The 20,361-nt window shown below is 53.3% G+C and overlaps 2 protein-coding genes and 1 long non-coding RNA gene across 4 annotated transcripts in view; all 3 read left to right on the forward strand.

Moving 5' to 3' along the window:
* The first annotated feature begins 2,479 nt into the window (after positions 1-2,479).
* Positions 2,480-4,083, forward strand: GPR4 (G protein-coupled receptor 4). Its single transcript, XM_036416473.2, has one exon. The coding sequence runs from the start codon at positions 2,929-2,931 to the stop codon at positions 4,027-4,029; it is 1,101 nt and encodes a 366-aa protein (XP_036272366.1). The 5' UTR covers positions 2,480-2,928; the 3' UTR covers positions 4,030-4,083.
* A 3,176-nt stretch (positions 4,084-7,259) lies between these two features.
* On the forward strand, positions 7,260-8,015 carry LOC123651448. Its single transcript, XR_006740174.1, has 2 exons — positions 7,260-7,657; positions 7,695-8,015. It is a non-coding gene; the product is annotated as an uncharacterized LOC123651448 (long non-coding RNA).
* A 1,512-nt stretch (positions 8,016-9,527) lies between these two features.
* The window catches only part of OPA3 (outer mitochondrial membrane lipid metabolism regulator OPA3), a 113,884-nt gene continuing 103,050 nt past the window's right edge, over positions 9,528-20,361 (forward strand). For both annotated transcript variants that reach the window (XM_045573696.1, XM_036416478.2), the window contains exon 1: positions 9,528-9,762. In XM_045573696.1, coding sequence (XP_045429652.1) covers positions 9,621-9,762 — 142 coding nt within the window. In that variant the 5' untranslated portion in view covers positions 9,528-9,620. The remainder of the gene's footprint in view (positions 9,763-20,361) is intronic.

Consider the following 20,361-nt stretch of genomic DNA (forward strand, 5'->3'; position numbering starts at 1 on the left):
GGGGCTTGTTTGGCCAGAAGTGTGTGTGTGGGGGGGCGGGGTGCCGCCTCCAGGGAGCCTGCCTTGGGGGTAGGCTGACCAATGTGTGTTCCTCTGGTCAACAGTCACTTATTGAGCACCTACTGTGCGTTAGAGCTTCAGCAGTCAACTCAGGGTCTCTGCCCTCCTGCAACATCCACTCTAGACAGACAGACAGACAGACAGACAGACAGACAAAACAAGGTATAAGATGAGGTGAGGTGGTAGCCTTGGGTGGGATTCTGGGTGGGAAGGGCCCCTTGAGGAAGGGAAGGAGACGAGGAAGATGGTTCTACCAAGATCTGGAAGAGTGCCCGGTGCAGACAGCCCTGGCCAGTTGGCTCAATGGATAGAGCGTCCTCCTGTGGACCAAAGGGTCCGGGTTTGATTCCGGTCAGGGGCTCATACCTTGGTTGCAGGCTCCTCCCCGGCCGGGGCCCTGGTCAGGGCTCCTGCGGGAGGCAACCAGTCGATGTGTTTCTCTCACATGGATGTTTCTCTCTGCCTTTCCCTCTCTCTTCCCCTCTCCCTAAAAATCAATGGGAAAATAATCCTCGGGTGAGGGTTAACAACAACGAAAAAAGAGAAGTCCAGGCGGCCGGGCACACCTTTCCAGGCTGGGAAGAAGGGGGAAGGGGCGGTGGGCAAGGAAGTCAGGCGGGACTCAGGCGTGTCCTGGAGGGAGGCGGGCGGAACCAGAGGGGTGTGCGCTGGAAGGGAGGACATGTGGGAGGCTGCCAAGGCCTGCTGTGGGGTGAGGGCCCCCCTTCCCCTCTCCGGGCCTCAGTTTGCCATCTGGCCCGTGGACGTGACCGGTGGTTGCCAGTGTGTCAGCCGTGCCCACCTCCTTATTTCCCCCAGAGCACAGAGCAGCCTTCCCTTTCGCCATCTTACGTGGGGTTTCCTGGTAAGACCTTTCCTGTTTCTAAAAAGCTCATGAAATGGAACCTGTGCGAACCCCCGGATGGAGTCTGGGAAAATGCCCCTGATTCAGGCTTCGTGTCCTTTCTCTCGGGGGCTGGCCGAGCGCAGGGAGTGGCTCCGTCCATGGCTGCCCTCTGCCTGCAGGTCTTCCCTGCAGCACGGAGGTGCCAGGTGCCCAGTGCCTGGCCCCGGGTTCTCCCTCTGGGGAAGTCAGCCAGGCGGCAGCGAGGGCGTGGTCCCTGAGAGAGGGGTCGGCTTGCTGGCTTTGCTCCCTGGACTTGATCGGATCCAGCAGCCCCTGCGCTCAGCCTTCACCCCAGCCCCCTGCAGCTGTGGTCCCAGCCCCTGCTGTCAGCCCCCGGCCTCCTCTGTCCAGTTATTTTCAAGAGGGATCTGACGCACAGGCTGGAGCCAAGGGGGTGAGAGCCGCGTTTCCCCCTCAGTACCTTGGACAGGTCTCTGAACCGTTTTGTGCCTCCGTGTGTCAAATAAGGGGGAATAATAGTACTTTCAATAGGGTTCTTGACATTTTAAAGAATGAATACCCACAACAGTGCTTAGCACAAGGCTTGCTATGTAGTAGGACTCGCAAACTTTAGCTGTGACTCTCCTCTTCCTTATCATCATTATCAAGAATGGGGTGCCCTGGCCCCAGCCGGTTTGGCTCAGCAGATAGAGCTTTGGCCTGCAGACTGAAGGGTCCCAGGTTCGATTCCGGTCAAGGGCATGTACCTAAGTTGTAGGCTTCTCCCTGGCCCAGGCCCTGGTGAGGGCACATGCAGGAGGCAACCAATTGATGTGTCTCTCTCATATTGATGTTTCTCTCTCTTTTCCACTCTCTTTAAAAATCAATGGAAAAATGTCCTCAGGCGAGGATAAAAATAAAAATAAGCTAAAAAAAAAAAAAAAAAAAAAAAAGGATGGGGTGCCCTGGGTTAGGAGTGAGAGGCTGGCTCTGGTTCCATTTCTGGTGCTGGTTCCGGTTCCTCGCTACCTGGCTGTGCATCCTTGAGGGCCCTGACCCAGCCTCTCTGGGCCCCTCCTCCCTGCCTGTGCAATGACGGCGTTAACCTCACTCGGCTTATCCCAAAGCGGGAGAGATTTGTGCCAGCTCTCTGTGGTTTCTGGAAGAACGTTCTAAAGGCTAAGTAGGGTCATTATTTTAACGTCTATTAGGGGAAAATCTATCTGGCGCCTCAAATCTGTGTTTTCAGAGATCTGTTGTCTAGCCTGGGGGTCAGCGAGGCTCTATCTGGGTGACCCCTCTTGGGGGTCACTGCCAGGCCTGTCACAGCCACGCCCCTCACTCCGGCCTCTCCCCACAGGCACAGGCACTGCAGAGCCAGCGCGGAGCTGCAGGTGGGGCCGCCTCAGCTCACTGCTCAGCCCATCCAGGACAGCGGAGTCCTCCCTGCCCCCTGCCCCCTGCCCCTCCCATCACCATCCTCCTCTGATCTGGCCCTTCCTCACCTCCTTCCTGTTCCCGTTCCCACATTCCCCTCTGCCCCGCCCCCCTCCCCCCAACACCGCCCCCTCCCTCCTCTTCTCTTCAGCTCCACCCACTGCTCCTTTCGTCCCGCACAGAGCTCCGGCCGGGGCCCATGCCGCCCTCATCTCCTCCATAAACACTGCCCTGGGCCCCTCTCGGTGTCCCCCCATCCCTGCCCCATTTACGCTCTGAGTCCAGACACCCCTCCTTGACCAAGCCCTTGGCCCACCCCCCACCTTACCCCTCCACCCCCCACTCCCTCTTGGGTTGACTCATTCCTCCCCCCAACTTTTCCCTCCCAAGCTCCACCCTTTCCCGTCCACACCCTCAGCCAACCTCCCTCCGCTCTTCCCCGGGGACCGCCTCCCAGCATGTCCCCCTGAGCCCCCAAAGAGGGGGCTCGGGGAGCCCCATGGCCTCCCGCCCCCTGTGGCCCCGCAGCCCCCGGGGGCCAGGGGAAGCCCCTGAGAGGCCCGGCGGCGGCGGCGGCGCTGAGGATGGGCAACGGCAGCTGGGAGGGCTGCCACGTGGACTCGCGCATGGACCACCTCTTCCCGCCTTCCCTCTACATCTTCGTCATCGGCGTGGGGCTGCCCACCAACTGCCTGGCGCTGTGGGCCGCCTGCCGCCAGGTGCGCCAGCGCAACGAGCTGGGCGTGTACCTCATGAACCTGAGCATCGCCGACCTGCTGTACATCTGCACGCTGCCGCTCTGGGTGGACTACTTCCTGCACCACGACAACTGGATCCACGGGCCCGGCTCGTGCAAGCTCTTCGGCTTCATCTTCTACACCAACATCTACATCAGCATCGCCTTCCTGTGCTGCATCTCGGTGGACCGCTACCTGGCCGTGGCGCACCCGCTGCGCTTCGCCCGCCTGCGGCGCGTCAAGACGGCCGTGGCCGTGAGCTCCGTGGTCTGGGCCACCGAGCTGGGCGCCAACTCGGCGCCGCTCTTCCATGACGAGCTGTTCCGCGACCGCTACAACCACACCTTCTGCTTCGAGAAGTTCCCCATGGAGGGCTGGGTGGCCTGGATGAACCTCTACCGCGTCTTCGTGGGCTTCCTGTGCCCCTGGGCGCTCATGCTGCTGTGCTACCGCGGCATCCTGCGCGCCGTGCGCGGCAGCGTGTCCACCGAGCGCCAGGAGAAGACCAAGATCAAGCGGCTGGCGCTCAGCCTCATCGCCATCGTGCTCGTGTGCTTCGCGCCCTACCACGTGCTGCTGCTGTCCCGCAGCGCCGCGCACCTGGGCCGGCCCTGGGACTGCGGCTTCGAGGAGCGCGTGTTCCCCGCCTACCACAGCTCGCTGGCCTTCACCAGCCTCAACTGCGTGGCCGACCCCATCCTCTACTGCCTGGTCAACGAGGGCACCCGCAGCGACGTGGCCAGGGCCCTGCACGACCTGCTGCGCTTCCTGGCCAGCGACAAGCCCCAGGAGATGGCCAGCGCCTCCCTCACCCTGGAGACCCCGCTCACGTCCAAGAGGAGCCACGTGGCGGCGGCCAAGGTCGTGGCAGCCGGCTGGGCGGTGGCGCCGTCCTCCCAGGAGGAGCAGGTGCAGCTGAAGATGCTGCCGCCGCCGGTGGCACAGTGACCCTCAGATGGCACAGGGACCCCCAGATGGCACAGGGACCCCCAGATGGCACAGGAACCCCCAGATGGCACAGGAACCCCCAGATGGCACAGGGACCCCCAGATGGCACAGGGACCCCCAGATGGCACAGGGACCTTCAGATGGCACAGGGACCCCCAGATGGCACAGGAACCCCCAGATGGCACAGGGACCCCCAGATGGCACAGGGACCCTCAGATGGCACAGGGACCCCCAGATGGCACAGGGACCCCCAGATGGCACAGGGACCCCCAGATGGCACAGGGACCCTCAGATGGCACAGGGACCCCCAGATGGCACAGGGACCTTCAGATGGCACAGGGACCCCCAGATGGCACAGTGACCTTCACTTGGTACAGTGACCCTCAGATGGCACAGGAACCCCCAGATGGCACAGGGACCCCCAGATGGCACAGGGACCCCCAGATGGCACAGGGACCTTCAGATGGCACAGGGACCCCCAGATGGCACAGGAACCCCCAGATGGCACAGGGACCCCCAGATGGCACAGGGACCCCCAGATGGCACAGGAACCCCCAGATGGCACAGGGACCCCCAGATGGCACAGTGACCCTCACTTGGTACAGTGACCCTCAGATGGCACAGGGACCCCCAGATGGCACAGGGACCTTCAGATGGCACAGGGACCCCCAGATGGCACAGTGACCTTCACTTGGTACAGTGACCCTCAGATGGCACAGGAACCCCCAGATGGCACAGGGACCCCCAGATGGCACAGGGACCCCCAGATGGCACAGGGACCTTCAGATGGCACAGGGACCCCCAGATGGCACAGGAACCCCCAGATGGCACAGGGACCCCCAGATGGCACAGGGACCCCCAGATGGCACAGGGACCCTCAGATGGCACAGTGACCCTCACTTGGTACAGTGACCCTCAGATGGCACAGGGACCCCCAGATGGCACAGGGACCCCCAGATGGCACAGGGACCCCCAGATGGCACAGGGACCCTCAGATGGCACAGGGACCTTCAGATGGCACAGGGACCCCCAGATGGCACAGGGACCTTCAGATGGCACAGGGACCCCCAGATGGCACAGGGACCCCCAGATGGCACAGGGACCCCCAGATGGCACAGGGACCTTCAGATGGCACAGGGACCCCCAGATGGCACAGGAACCCCCAGATGGCACAGGGACCCCCAGATGGCACAGGAACCCCCAGATGGCACAGGAACCCCCAGATGGCACAGGGACCCCCAGATGGCACAGTGACCCTCACTTGGTACAGTGACCCTCAGATGGCACAGGGACCTTCAGATGGCACAGGGACCCCCAGATGGCACAGGGACCCCCAGATGGCACAGGGACCCTCAGATGGCACAGGGACCTTCAGATGGCACAGGGACCCCCAGATGGCACAGGGACCTTCAGATGGCACAGGGACCCCCAGATGACACAGGGACCCCCAGATGGCACAGGGACCCCCAGATGGCACAGGGACCCTCAGATGGCACAGGGACACCCCCTCCCCCCCAGAAATTCACCCCTCACCCGGGACCCTCTGGCTCTGGTGTATGCGATTGTATGTAAATAAGGCCATGTTACCGCTCACCCTGTGAATACAAGAAAAGAGGAAAACAGCAAGATTGGTGTGTCGCTCTGGTCAGTTGTCGACCTCTGCCGTGGCCCCTTAACGGTTCAGCAGCACAGCGCCCAGCCAGCCCGGGCAGGGTTAGTGACACTGGGGTGACGTGTGACAGACCTGGCCCGGGCCCCACCGGCTCCCGCTCCGATGGGACAGATCTGTCCCCGGTGGGCAGGCTCAGACAGGAGAGGCCAGGGTCTGGGGGAACCCCAAAGGGCATTGACCCGGGCTGGGGGACAGGGAGGGCTTCCTGGAGGAGGAGGCCAGTACTAGTAAATGAAGTTTCCAGAGGTAAAGACCAAAGAAAGAAAGAAAAGAGACGTGAGGATTATTTCCAATGAGGTGGTGACTCAGGGGGAAGGCGGAAGGAGAAACCCTGAGTGTGGGGTGATCTCTTTTGCTCTAGGGAAGCCCCCGTCATACAGGGGGGGAGTGAGCAGGACAGAGCAAGTCCGAGTTTTTAGATGAACGTTCTCCAAGTCAGGATTGAGGAAGAAGAGGGAGAATGTCCAAACCCAAGTGAAGGGCAATCAAGGAAGACTGCCTGGAGGAGTCATTCCGTCAGCAAGTTTATTTGTGCCTGTCATCTGCTGTGCGGGCTGGGGCTGGGGACACAGTGGTGATCAAGACACATGAAGGGACAGAGGGACATGGAGTCTGATCTAGAGGAGGTCAGAGGGCTCACTGAGAAGGTGGCACTTGAGCAAAGTCCTGAAGTAGGGTAAGGGGCCCTGTGGCTGCCAGGGGGAAGAGCATGGCAGGCAGAGGGCACAGCCAGGGGAAAGCCCTGGAGGCAGAGAGAGCCTGAGTTCTGAGGCACCATGGGTACCGTGGTGCGCCTAGAGCAGATGGGGGTGACAGAGTGGGAGAGAGACTGGCAATGGGACCCAGGCCTATCTTTCAGGGCTCAAACAGTCCCGGTGAGGACTCTGCCTTTTACTCAGAGGTAAATGGGAGCCACAAGAGGAGGGACGTGCTTTGACTCCAATGTTAACCGGATCCCACTGGTTGCCGAGTGGGGAACAGAATAGGGCAGTGAGGGAACAGCCAGGAGCCCGGTGAAGCGGTGTCTGCCATAGTCCAGGTGGGAGGTGCCGGGGGGGGGGGGCCTAGGTGGGCGGTGGAGTGAGCGAGGGACAGCGGGCGCTTTGGGACTTCCTGCGAAGGAACACAATGATGGAAGCAGCGCCGGGGCCTGCGGGATTGGGTAGCACAGCCTCTTGCCCATCCTGGGAAACTGGTGACAGAGAGTCTGAGCGGGAAGGACCTCTGGGAACGGTCCCAGGCCCTATTCCGGGTGGTCACTGGAGAGGCCAAGGGACTAGCCCGGAGTGGCGCAGCCCGTGAGTCAGCCTGGGGCCACCCTGGGCTCCTCTCCCCTCCCAGTCGCTGCCTCTGTTCCCACGCCCCGGAGTGGCCACGCTGCCTGCTCCGGCGGGTCTCTCCCTCCCTCTCTCGGCCCTCAGAGGCCACCAGGATGGTCCTCCTATAGCTGGGCTGGAGAACAGGAGGACACGCCCAGCTCTGGACTGGCCTCACCCCTTCTTTCTTGGGTCTGTAACAGGCTCAGGAGGAGATGGATGACCCCCCACCACCACCACCTCTCTCCTCACACACCCTTCCTTGCCCCATTAAGAGGTTCCTGGAAACCCTTCTCAGAGAAAGGAAGAGGGAGGAGGGGAATGAGGGGGGAAAAAAGAACTTAATGAAGAAAATGGTTTTGCGGGGGAGGGGGGGTTACTGAGATGCAGGAAGTTGGGGCTTTGGTGTTGGGAAGAGAAAAAGGGGGGTCTAGGACCTGGGGGCTCTAGTAATTTTCCCATCCTGTCTCACCACCATAAAGCTGTTGGGGTAGAGTTGTAGGGGGTCAGATATTTTGAACACAGTCTCCTCAGAGAAGGAGATGAAAGCCTGCACATTACCCTCCACCAAATGCTCATTCACATCCAATAAATATTTATTGAGCACCTACTATGTGCCAGGCACTATTTTAGAAGCTGAGTGAATTATACAGGAAAAAAAGCAGTGAATTATACAGGGGAAAAAAGCAGTGAATTATACAGGGGAAAAAAGCAGCCATGTACAAGTTTGGAAGTTACCTTAGTCCCCCCAGTAGGACCTTGGACTCCAGGCTAACACCCCTCAAGAGAAGACTCTGGGATGGGACTCAAGAAATCCTAGCCTCGCCTGGCCAGTTGGTTGGGCATAGTCCTGTGCATCCAAAGATCACTGGGTTCCATTCCCGGCCAGGTCACATACTCAGGTTGCGGGTTCAATCCCCAGTCATGGAGAGTGCGGAGGCAGTGGATCAATGTTTCTTTCTCTCTTCAAATCAATAAAAACATTTTGAAAAATAAAATCACATTAAAAAAAGAGTGAAATTCTAGCCTTCAGCTCCATCCTGATGACCCTTGGGATGTTGGGTAAACCCTTTTCATTCTCTGGCCTCAGTTAGCCAGTCTGTAAAATGGGGAGGGGGTTGGTCCCTGATGGACATGGACATTGGATAGGCTCCAAGCGCCCTCATACTCTGTCCAGGAGGGATCCCAGGGGAGGTTTGTTTTATGATCTTGTCACTTTTACTACATAATTTGGACTGTCTGGGTTCACACACGTCAGTGCCATCATTGTTACAGATGAAGAAAGAGGAACATCAGCGCCGGGGGCTTGACAGAGGATGGTCAGGGAGTCAGAGCTGATACAAGGAAAGCCCAGGGTCTCCTGACTCTACATCCTGAAGGTGTGTCCTCTTGCACCCCACTCCTCCGCTCCTCTCTTGGGCTCCCTCTGCCTCTCGATTACCCATCAGCACTCCAGCATTCAGGAATGTCTCTCAACCCCTTCCTGACCTTGTTTATACGATTTTGCTTCCTGCTGGGTAAGGGAGGACAGGCTGGGACATGTCCTCAAAGTCCTTCCTGAGCCAGCTCCCTGGGGACCCTCGCCCCGCAATGGAGGCAGTGGGGCTGCCTGAGCCCGGGTATGGTTTTCCTGGCCAGAATGCTGGGCTATCAACCTCTGCCGGCTGAGGGACCTTCTGCCAGCCCCCTGCCCCCTCTGTTGTTTGGGAGAGGGCTGGGTTATCTGCTTCTGGAGGTGAAAGCACCCCTCCCACTGGAGTTAGCCATGACGATACTAATACCTTTTTAGCACATGTGTCAAACACAAGGCCTGCGGGCCAAATCCGTCCCGCCAGGCCTTGCAATGTGGCCCGCACCGCGCTGTCATCACTACACTCCGCTGCGTTTCCATCACAATGACAGTTTATGACTGTTCAGTAAACCATTCGGCCCGCGATTTAGGCTGGATTTTAGATTTTGGCCCCTTCTCTGATTGAGTTCGACACCCCTACTTTATAGCAATAAAGGCTGTTTATGAAGTGCTTACTATATGACAGGCACCGTATTTTTACATTCAGATGGGCATGCAACCAAGTTAACAGCTATCATGATTCACGTTCTGTAGAGAACACTGATGCCTAGAGTGGTTAAGTCACTTGCGTAATATCACACAGCAAGTGAATGACAACTGGGCTCTCAAGCCAGGGCTGCATGGCTATATAGAGCCCTAACCCGCTCTCTCACTGGGTAGGTGTATTTGGGATTCATTAGCCCTTATTAGGACTAATTGAGAGTCTCAATGAGGCAGAGCGACCACCTAGGTACGTAACATCACGAAAGAGCGTGTGGGAACCCACCCACGTTCCCGCAATCAGCCGTTTAACGACTCTGCCCTCAGACAGCTTCACTTCCGCTACGTATTTGCATATTCAGCGAAGGACGTAAGGGCGTAAGCGCGACGAGGTGACGTCAGGGAGCGCCCCAGCACTTTCCCCCGAGCGTAGGCACGCACGCGCACGCACGCACGCACGCACGCACAGCGACCAGCGGGCGGGGGAGGAGGGAGAGATTGGAGGCGCCCCGCCCAGTCAGCAAGGCTATCCGTCCCTCGTGCGACCGCCAAGATGGTGGTGGGTGCGTTCCCCATGGCGAAGCTGCTATACTTGGGCATCCGGCAGATCAGCAAGCCGCTTGCCAACCGCATTAAGGAGGGCGCCCGCCGGAGCGAGTTCTTCAAGACCTATGTCTGCCTCCCGCCGGCTCAGCGTGAGTCTGACCCCAAGTCCCTCCAACCTTCCCATTCTCCAACCCCTCTCAGGTGGTGGTTCAGGGGATGGACTTCTGTTCACGTCCAATCACAGCCCGAACCGGCAAAGTCTTGCAGCCAATAGGGAGGGCCTTTGGGATTAAGGGCATGCGGCGAGTCCAATTGCAAGGAGGGGCGTGGGCTGAGGGGCGGGGCAGAGCGCTTCCTCCCGAGTTGAGAATACCAGCCAATAGAGTAAGAGAGCGCGTGGCGACTGATGTCTGAGCGAGCCAATAGCGTGGTACGAGAATAATTTGGGCCGGGCCCTCCGAGGCTTTGAGGAGCTAGGGGCCGGCGGAGGAGGGACGAGGCGGAGTCATTTCCCAGCCATCCTTGGGCGTCTTGGCTTCCCAAACTGTATCTGGAACTTCAGTTTTCCCCTCGCCTTGGAGGTTAAATGTGCTTGTATGTCATTCGTTTAGGACAGCGGTTTACCCCAGTTAATACTCCGGGAAATAGGACTGGGTTAGAAGTGTGTCTCCGGGCAAAATTAAGTTGCGGTCTGGGGAGGTGGCCTGAGAATCTGGCAAAATGGCAATTTAACCAGAGACACTCATCCATTTATTAATTAATCCACTGATACACTGAGTTTCTCGTCCATTTATTCAAGAGGCAGACCATGCTGGCTTTTTGCTGGATACTGGGAGAGACGCTCATGACCCGTCATTGTCACTCCCGAGTGGTCAGGGTGGTGGGAACTCTGGAGCTCAGAGAGGCCACCTGGTCCAGGGACATGATGACTTAGAGGAGGGCAGGCCGAGCTGAAACCTAAAGGGCATAGTAGACACTCAAAATACAAGCTACTTTAAAAAGATGAACTAGATGAATAGGCCTATGGGAGCACAGAATAAGGAAATTAATGTAATTTGTTGGCTCAGGTGACCACTGTTCATCCATCCACCCATCCATTACTTCATTTACCTAGTATTTTCTGAGTATGGACTCTGCCCGGCCTTGTGTTGGGCAGTGTTGGTGAAACAGCAGGGACCAAGTCAGCCCAATCCGTGCCCTCAAGGAGCGCATTCCATTAGAGACCCACCCGTTCTGCAAGAGTGACAACCAGAGTGGGCAGAGCTGGGATGGGATTGCCCACTGGATGCCTGACCTGGTTTGGGGTTCAGGGATGTCTTCAGGGTGAGGAGAACCTCACCAGACAACATGGGGGCAGGGATGATGTTGAAGGAGAGGGAGAAGCGTGGGAAAGGCCAATGGGTAAGAGGAACACATACTTTTTTTTCCCCTTATAAGTCCGGGTGTTTAAAATTTGCATTCTGGAGCCTACCATACTTAGTCCATTGATATTTGTTTGCTGGGCCCTTTGCCACAGCTGCAGATCTTAGCCTGGAAAAGGGTTGGATCGCATAGTTACCAAGTACTTTCGTATCAGATGTCTTATCCGAGTTTCACACGATGTTGTCCCTATGTCAGGGATACTAAATGACTTCTCCCAGTTCATAGGGGAAAAAACAGAGACCTTGAGAGCAGGAGGGAATTGCTGCGGTCACACATGAGTTCGTGCCAAAGGCAGGACTTACATCCTGGACTGTGCTGGTTTCTGTTCCTTTCTCCCAGACACTGTGCCATGTCTTCGCGTTGTGGTTTAGACGGTGGCTTCCTGAGTTAGACTGACACGGGTTCCATTCTGGGTCCTGCCTCTTCCCAGCCAGGAAGCTTTGGGCTGGTCAATTAACCAGTCAGAGCTTCAGTCTCCTCTTCTGCACAATGGGTATTTTATAACCACAACATTTAATGGGCACTCACTTTGTGCTAGGCAGTGTGATAAGCACTTCACAGGCCTTCTGACATTCAATTCTCACACACACACACCATAAAAATATATATATATATATATATATATATATATATATATATATATGTAATTATTATTCCCATTTTGTATACTATATACAAATTTATGCTATGTATAGTACATTGTTGTAAGGAGTAAACGGATATACAATTTAAGTCAGTGGTTCACAGATGTATATGTATAGATGTGGATACAGCAGAGAAGAAAAAGCAAAAAAAAAAAAAAAAAAAAAAAAAATCCTGTCCTCAGGGACCTTACATTCTGGGGGGAAGCCAGGCAATAAACAAAATCAATAGTTACAATATGAAGTATATTAGGTACCAATAACTGTCCTAGAGAAAACAGCAGGGATGCTGGAGGAGGAGTATTTAGGGGCAGGTTGTAAGTTTAGATTGGATTATCAGGAGACCTCACTGAAAATACTCAGGAGGGAACAAACAGTACAGGTGTCAGGGGGAGAACATTCTAGCCCAAAGGTTCTGCACGTGCGAAGGCCCTGAGGTGAGAGTGTGCCTGGCATGTTGGGTGAACAGCAAGGCAAGTGCGGCTGAGCAGACAGATCGAGTGGAGACTGAGGGCCGAGGGGAACTGGTGGTGCTGGAAAGGCGGGCAGACTGTGCAGGGCCTGTGGCCACTGCAAATGCTTTGGCTTTACTCTGAGTGGGTGGGACTCATGGAGGGCCTGAGGAAGGACAGGATCTGTGATAGAAATGTATTTGTTGATTTGAGAGAGAGACACACACATTGATTTGTTGTTCCACTTATTTATGCATTCATTGGTTGGTACTTATATGTGCCTTGACCTGATTTGAACCCACAGCCTTGGTGTATCAGGACAATGCTATCCTACTGAGTTACCCGGCCAGGACTCTGTGTTATATTTTAACTAGAGGCCCGGTGCACGGAATTCGTGCACAGGTGGGGTCCCTAGGCCTAGTTGGCTATCGGGGGCCAATCAGGGCCTTCTGGCTGCTGGCTGGGATCTTCCTTCATCCCACGCTGCCCCCTGGTGGTCAGCACACATCATAGTGAGCAATTGAACTCCTGGTCCAACTCCAAGGAGACACTTTGCATATTGGCCTTTTATATATAGATAGCATGCTTTTGGCAATCATAGGGTGAGGATGGGTGTAGGGAGTAGGCAACACAGGGGGAGGTGAGTGAGGAGAAGTCAGATTCTGGAGAAATTTCCCTCTAACTCTTCATTTAATATTGTCAAACTCGAAGAAAAGTTGAAAGAAAGAATGGTATAGTCATTAGTTACATACCCGTTACTACCGATTTCATCCATTAATAGCTTTCAACACATTTGCTGTATCTTTGCTTTCATATGTATGCGTATATGTATGTATACACATTTCCTCCCCTGAACACTTTGAAAATAGGTTTGGACATGATACTTCACTCCTAAATAGTTCAGCCTGAATCTCTTAAGAACAGAGACATTTTATATAACACAGTGTCAATATCATACCTGAGAGTTTTAATACTGATAACAATAATATTGATAACAATATTAATATATAGTTTATATTCTGATTTCTCCAGTTGCCCCCCAAAACCCTTTTTTACTGTTTATTATTATTTTTAAATTTAAATTCTTTATTGTAAAGTATTAGATATGTCTCCTTTTTCCTCCATTGACTTCTCTCCTGCCGTCCCCGCCCCCCCAACACATGCCCTCACCCCCCTTCCTGTCTGTGTCCATGGGTTACGCTTATATGCATTGTTTATTATTTTTAATCTGGAGTCTGCTTTAGGATCTTGCACTGCATTTCCTATCATGTCTCTCTAGTAACCTTTAGTGTACAACAGGACTCTGCCACCCGGCCCACTGCCTGTCTTCATAAATAAAGTTTTATTAGAACACAGACACACACATTTGTTTGCATTTGTCCTGTAGCTGCAAAGGTGGGTTTGTATGGCCCACAAATCTAAAATATTTATCCTGTGACCTTTTATGGAAAATGTTTGCTGACCCAGCCCTATAACAGCATTCCTGCTCTTCCTTGTTTTTCATAACATGGACATCTGGAAGAGTCCTAGAGTGCCATGGAATGCCCCACAACCTCGAGTTTTCTGATCGTTCCCTCTGATTTGGTTTGCGTGGAGCATCTTGGCAGGACTCTCACAGGCATGACGGTGTGTCCTGAGGACAGCCCCTCAGGGGGCTCCCGGTGTCTGTTCTTCCAGCGTTTGTGACGGGGACTTGGATCCCTCGGTTCAGGTGGTGACCACCGCAGGAACCTTTCCTTTTCCCCTGACTAATGAATAACCCGCGGGCGTGTTTGGAGGCAGAGCCAGCAGGATTTCCTGTGACTGGGTGTGACAGGCAGCCCGGAGGAGGGGCAGGTTGCACAGAAAGGGCAGAGGCTCAGGCTGGGACAGGTTTAGTTGGAGATTCTATTAGATGTTGTTAAAGTGCACTGACTTTAATCTTTAAACTCTTTTCTTACGTTGTTTCTGTCTTCACATTGCTAATTGCCCATCGCTCTGGCCCCTTGATTGTGCGATTAGAATTTCCCAGAAGCAGCTTTGTGTTCTCTGGTCAGGCCTCCTGACCTGACCTGACCAACACGTCCACCGCCTGTGCCCTGGCCTGGGCGCTTCTGACTCAGCAGAGGCTGGTGTGGAAGGTGTGTCAGCGTGAGAAAAGAACAGTAAGTGCCAGAAGCACAACTCATCGATGTTGGGAGGCAAGGATCTTTCTAAACAAAGAATTCTGGGCAAGAAAAAAAATAATAGAAGTTGGTGATGCCAGGCGGTTTGAGGCCACTCTCACCAAGTGCACTGCTCACACTCCAGGGGAGTCGAGGGATGTCCCTGGGCAGAGCGAAGATTCCAGTGCGTTTCTGCTTATTCCTTTGGGATATACTGGTCGTTTTTCTAGTATACTGCTCACAGCAGGCACAGTAATTAGTAATTGTTCCGCCCCCAAAGATGGCTGCATCTTTTTATTATTATTATTATTATTATTATTATTATTATTTTTAAATTTCAGAGAAGAAGGAAGAGGGAGAGAGAGGTAGAAACATCGGTGATGAGAATCATTGGTCGGATGCCTCTTGCACATCGGGCCCGCAACCTGGACATGTGCCCCTGACCGGAATCGAACCCGGGACTCTTCAGTCTGCAGGCTGAAGCTCTATCCACTGAGCCAAACCAGCCAGGGCAAGATGGCCGCATCTTAATCCCTAACCTGTTGAATGTGTTCACCTTACATGGCCAAGGGGACTTCATAGGTGTGATGAAATCAAGGATTGGGATAGGGAGATTATCCTGGGGTATCCACGGGGACCAGTGTAATCACAAGGTCCTTAGAAATTAAAGAGGAGACAGCAAAGGGAACATCTGAAGGTGCTACACTGCTGGCCTGGAAGATGGAGGAGGGGCCACGAGCCCAGTAATGCAGGCGGCCGGAGAGGCGGGAAAAGGCCGGGGCTGGCTTCTCCCCGGAGCCTCTGGAAAGGAACGTCCCCTGCGGACGCCTTTTGAACTTCTATTCTCGGGAACTATAGATAATCAGTGTGTTTTAAGCCACCACGTTTGTGGTCTTTTGCTACAGAAACAATAGGAAACTGATAACTCATTCAGGTTGCTGGGGTAATATTTTTAGAAGTGCTTAACTCGGTGTAGTCCTTCTATTTTTAAAACTTTCTCTTTTATTTTAAGAGAGAAAAAGAAAGGGGTGAGGGGAGAGGGAGATATTTGTTCTTCTATTTATTTCTGCATTCATTGGTTGATTTTTGTATGTGCCCTGACCAGGGATCAAACCTGCAATATTGGCGTATCAAAATGACACGCCAGTGAACTTAGCCACCTGGCCAGGGTTATATGGATGTTCTTATGAGTATAGGCCTTGGAGCTGGTTTCAGTTTCTCTGTTGCTACATAGCAATCTCACCCAAAGCTTAGTGGCTTACAACAGTGACCCTTTCTCCCTAGCCGGCTTGGCTCAGTGGACAGAACGTCAGCCTGCGGTGGAAGAGTTCTGAGTTTGATTATGGTCAAGGGCACGTAACTTGGTTGCAGGCTCCTCCCCGGCCTGGGTCCTGTCAGTACTCGTGCAGGAGGCAATCAGTCTCTCACATAGATATTTCTCTCTGTCTTTCCCTCTAAAAATCAATGGAAAAATATTCTCAGGTGAGGATGAAAGAAAACTAAAACAAACTGAAAAAAACCTAGTGACCCTTTCCTTCTTTTTCTCTGTCCTGTGGGCTGGCTGGGCTCGGCCGGGCAGTTCTGCCGGTGTTGCTGAGTGGTCTTCTTGGGATTGTGGTCAAAGGGCAGCCGGGACTGGAGTTATCAGGAGGCTCGACTGGGACGTTGAAGTGGCCAGTTCCCACTCTGCCTCTCAGTGTTGTCTCGGGACCTCTCTCCTCCGCACGGTCTCCCCAGCAGGGTAGCAGATTTCCCCCTGGTCACTCAGGGCTCCCAAAAGCCAGGTTTCCAGGAGGGGGGAGAAGCAAGATGCTGCAGCCATTTAAGGGCAAGACCCGAAGTCCTGGAACTGCACAGTGCCACTGCCACCACACACTGTTGGTCAAGGCAACCCTGGCATAGTGAGGGGGGAGGGGACTGCACAGTGTGATATGGAGGGTCACCAAAGCTAAGCCTACTGCAGAGTGGACGCTCCTGGGTTTGAATCTTGACACCACTTACTAGCTGTGTGACTTCGGGCAGGTAGATGAGTCTCTCTGAGTTTCTGTTGCCATATTTATTAAAAAAAAAAAAAAAAAAAAAGAAGATCAATAATAGAACTCATCTGCTGGAATTCTTGTGAGGATGCAGATGACAGTGAGTATCAAGGCCTGGACCATAGCATGCATGTTTGATTAATATTGGCTACAAGAACTTAAGGATTTGTGCTTGTCGTATGTGGGCATTACTGCCCATATGCTTAAAACTCAGCTTCTGGCATAACAGCTGAGCAGTCAGTACTGCAAGCCTCTGGATGATGTTGTCCCTCTTCCTGTCAGCCCTAACAGGCGTGTTACCACAGGCGGAAAGGTCTGGGCCAACCAGCGTGGGGCAGCTATGTTCTGGCCGGCACTGTTCAGTGGCTGAGTGTCGACCTGTGAAGCAGAAGGTCACGGTTCGATTCCTGGTCAGGGCACATGCCTCAGTCTTGGTTTGATCCCCACTATGGGGCGTGCAGGAGGCAGCTGGTCAGTGATTCTCTCTCATCATTGATCTTCCTCTCTCTCCCTCTCCCTTCCTCTCTGAAATCAATAAAAAAAAATGTATTTTTTAAAAACACGCACACCAAAAAAAGTTACTTAAAAACTCTGCTTCTAGATAAAGGCTTTCTGCACTTGATTCCTGCACTGCCATTGGTGTGTGTCCTGGGCGAGTCACCTGTTTCCTCCTCTGTGTAGTACCGCGCTCACCTCATAAGCCTGATGGTTGGGTCTGTTGTGTGCACGAACACTGTTAGCACAGGCCTGGCACACACTAAGTTCAGTAAACAGCTGTATGACTAAGAGGCCAAGAACCCAGCCGCTGGAGCTGGGCTGCCTGGGTGTGAATGCCAGTCCTGCCACCTTCTGTGTGACCTCTAGGCCTCAGGTTTGTTGTCTATAAGTTGGATTGTTAATGTTGTTTCTGTACGTTAATCATAAAGCATTAAACAACACCTGGCCCTTAAGTGCTGCATAAATGTTTGTGGACTGTCAAAACACCATTATTATTTTTTTTTATCAGCATCCTCCTCCTCCTCATCTAATGCTAAACCTTCCAGTGCGATCGTTCTCACTCAGTGTGTATTCCCAAGTTGCCTGTAACAGCTGAGCAGTCAGTACTGCAAGCCTCTGGATGATGTTGTCCCTCTTCCTGTCAGCCCTAACAGGCGTGTTACCACAGGCGGAAAGGTCTGGGCCAACCAGCGTGGGGCAGCTATGTTTGTCTGATCATACTGGAGTTCTATTTCCAGGTAAAGAAATGTGACAAAGTGACCAGAGGGAGGGCGATGTGGCTGAGGAGAGCCTCTCATGATCTAATGCTTCATAAAAGATTTAAAGCGTTCTTTGAAATGAGTGCTGTGCCTGCAAGGAAGAAGGGGGCTCTTCCCAGAGCGAGGAGACAGCAGAGCTGAGAGCGGGAAGGGGATGAGCCTGCGGCTGCCTGATCCTCCAGGGTAGGGGTGTCGAACTCAATCAGAGGAGGGGCCAAAATCTAAAATCCACCCTAAATCGCGGGCCGAATGGTTTACTGAATAGTCATAAACTGTCATTGTGATGGAAACGCAGCGGAGTGCAGTGATGACAGCGCGGTGCGGGCCACATTGCAAGGCCTTGTGGGACGGATTTGGCCCGCGGGCCTTGTGTTTGACACATGTGCTCCAGGGCATGCTTCCCTGCCGTGGGGACGGGCTGTGCTGCGGGAGAGCTGGGCCGGGCCTGGGAAAGCGCACCGCAAAGGCTCACGGCCCAGACCCAGGTGGAGACTGTGGCCCCTGACACCCATGCATAACTCATGTGGCTCTGGGCCTGAAGGACACTCTTTGAAAAGTCCTGGAAACAGCAGGCCGAGAATAAGTCTGGGACTGTGCGCCTCGGAGAATCCTTCACGTAGGAGCTCATGATAAAAAGTACCCGCTGTACGGACAGGCGGGCACCATGAGGGAGAGACAGAGACACAAACTTGGCAGGTCCAGACCTGCAGACTCTGCGGGCATTGGAATGGCCAGGTGTGGAGATCAAATACGTATGTTTGTATGTGAAAAGGATAAAATCGGAGGAATATACAACATAAGTACAATAAAAATCACCAGGAAGTTAGAAAAAGAACCAAATAGAACGTGGAGAAATGACAAATACAGCAGTTGATGTTCAGAGCTCTGTAGAAGGCCTAAGGCCTAGACAAACAGATAAAGTACACTGCTTAGAAGACTGGGGAGCGGAAAGAGCCCATCTGAAGGGGAAAGCCAGCTTTGTGGGGGGCACCCCTAGCTGCCTAGGAGAGCCACTTGCAGGCCCTGCTGGCTCCCTCTGCCGAAGGGCTGGACGTTTTTATTGTTAACGTTCTCGAGAGAGGATTCCTGAGTGTATGAGTGTTTGAAATCACTGCCCTGAATCTATTTATAATCCCCAGGCACCGCATCAGTTATGTTCCAGGACAGTTTTTATTATGCTCTCCTGTTAAGGAAACATTTTTTAACATTCTCCCCTGAGAGAGAGAGAGAGAGAGAGAGAGAGAGAGTGTGTGTGTGTGTGTGTGTGTGTAGTTATTTGCAATCATATATAGCGCTAATATATAATAGTATAGATATGTTATATGCACTTACCAGTAAAAACATGAATATTATTGTAGAAGGGTTGAAATTAATATTTTGAAAATAAAAACTTTATTTTATGTATTCATGGCCCCTCATATGTTTGCTCTTTCTAAAAATGTTTTCTTTGCCCTGGCCAGTGTGGCTCAATGGTCGCGTGTTGTTACGTGCCCCGAAAGATCACTAGTTCGATTCCTGGTCAGAGCATGTGCCCAGGTTGCGGATTCGGTCCTCAGTCAGGATGATGTGGAGGCAGCTGGTCTCTCTCTTCCTCTCCCTTCCTCTCTCTCACATCAATGAAAACACATTTTAAAAATATATAGAATGGGGTGAGGGTGGGGTGTGGTGTGGTGGGGAAAAATAAAAAATATACATAGAATAAAAATGTTTTCTTATACAGATGCTCTCAGTGCATTTGGAAACTCTTGTGAGAGCCTCGTTTTGAGTTTTGACATTTGTTATGTATGATTGTCACAGCTGCAAAGACCTAACGGAGGCACAGAAATCCAGTGAGAGCAGTGTGCCATTGGCTACATTTAACCCGCTGCTCCTTTTTCAGTCCCACTCCTTTATATATGGAGACATTGGTTGGATTTTCTTGTGCTCACATTGTTAAGTCTTTAGTGGAGGTTTCTGAGCAGGAGTCTTTTTAAGAAGCCCCTGTGTGAGGACTTCTCAGGAATCTATTTGCCCTGGCTGCATTACATTAAGCAGACAGGAGAGGGCGCCCGTGTCATCCTTTCAGCCTCTGGGTCCAGCACCTTCTGATGGTGGCTCCTGCCGGCTGAGAGGCGCTAGAGGCTCTCTGTAGTCAACTTCTATATAGCTCTGTATACGGCCAGTAAAGCTTAACTTCTCTCCCTCCCTCCCTCCTTTTCTTCCCTCCTCCTCCCCTCCCTTCCTTCCTCCCTTCCTTCCTTTCCTCTTCTTTTTTTCTTTCTCTTCTTCAAAATATAAACTTGCTGAAACTGGTTTGGCTCAGTGGATAGAGCGTCGGTCTGCGGACTGAAAGGTCTCAGGTTTGATTCCGGTCAAGGGCATGTACATTGGTGGCGGGCACATCCCTAGAGGGGGGTGTGCAGGAGGCACCTGGTCGATGTTTCTAGCTCTCTATCCCTCTCCCTTTATCTCTGGGAAAAACCAATAAAATATATTTTTAAAAATATATAAACTTAATCAGAAATTCTGATATTTGCTTCCGATGCCCCAAAGAAACACCTCGTCCACCCTCTTTGCTCACCCCTCCTTGAGACTCCGTGGTCAGCTCCTCAGAGGCCTACCCCAACGTCTCAGACTCTCCCAGGCTACCCAGATGCCTCTGCCCCTAAATGGGCTCTTACCCCCACTTCCAGCTTCTTGGCTCCTCTTCTCCCGGCGCTCAGGCTCTTGCTGACCCCACTTCTGACCGCTAAGCCCCCATGTGACCGGCGGCATGCTCAGAGCTCCCTGGCTGCCCCTCTCTAGGGACCATCCTCCG

The sequence above is a fragment of the Pipistrellus kuhlii genome, unplaced genomic scaffold (genome assembly GCF_014108245.1).
Source record: "Pipistrellus kuhlii isolate mPipKuh1 unplaced genomic scaffold, mPipKuh1.p scaffold_m20_p_55, whole genome shotgun sequence".
In the NCBI taxonomy this organism is placed as follows: domain Eukaryota; kingdom Metazoa; phylum Chordata; class Mammalia; order Chiroptera; family Vespertilionidae; genus Pipistrellus; species Pipistrellus kuhlii.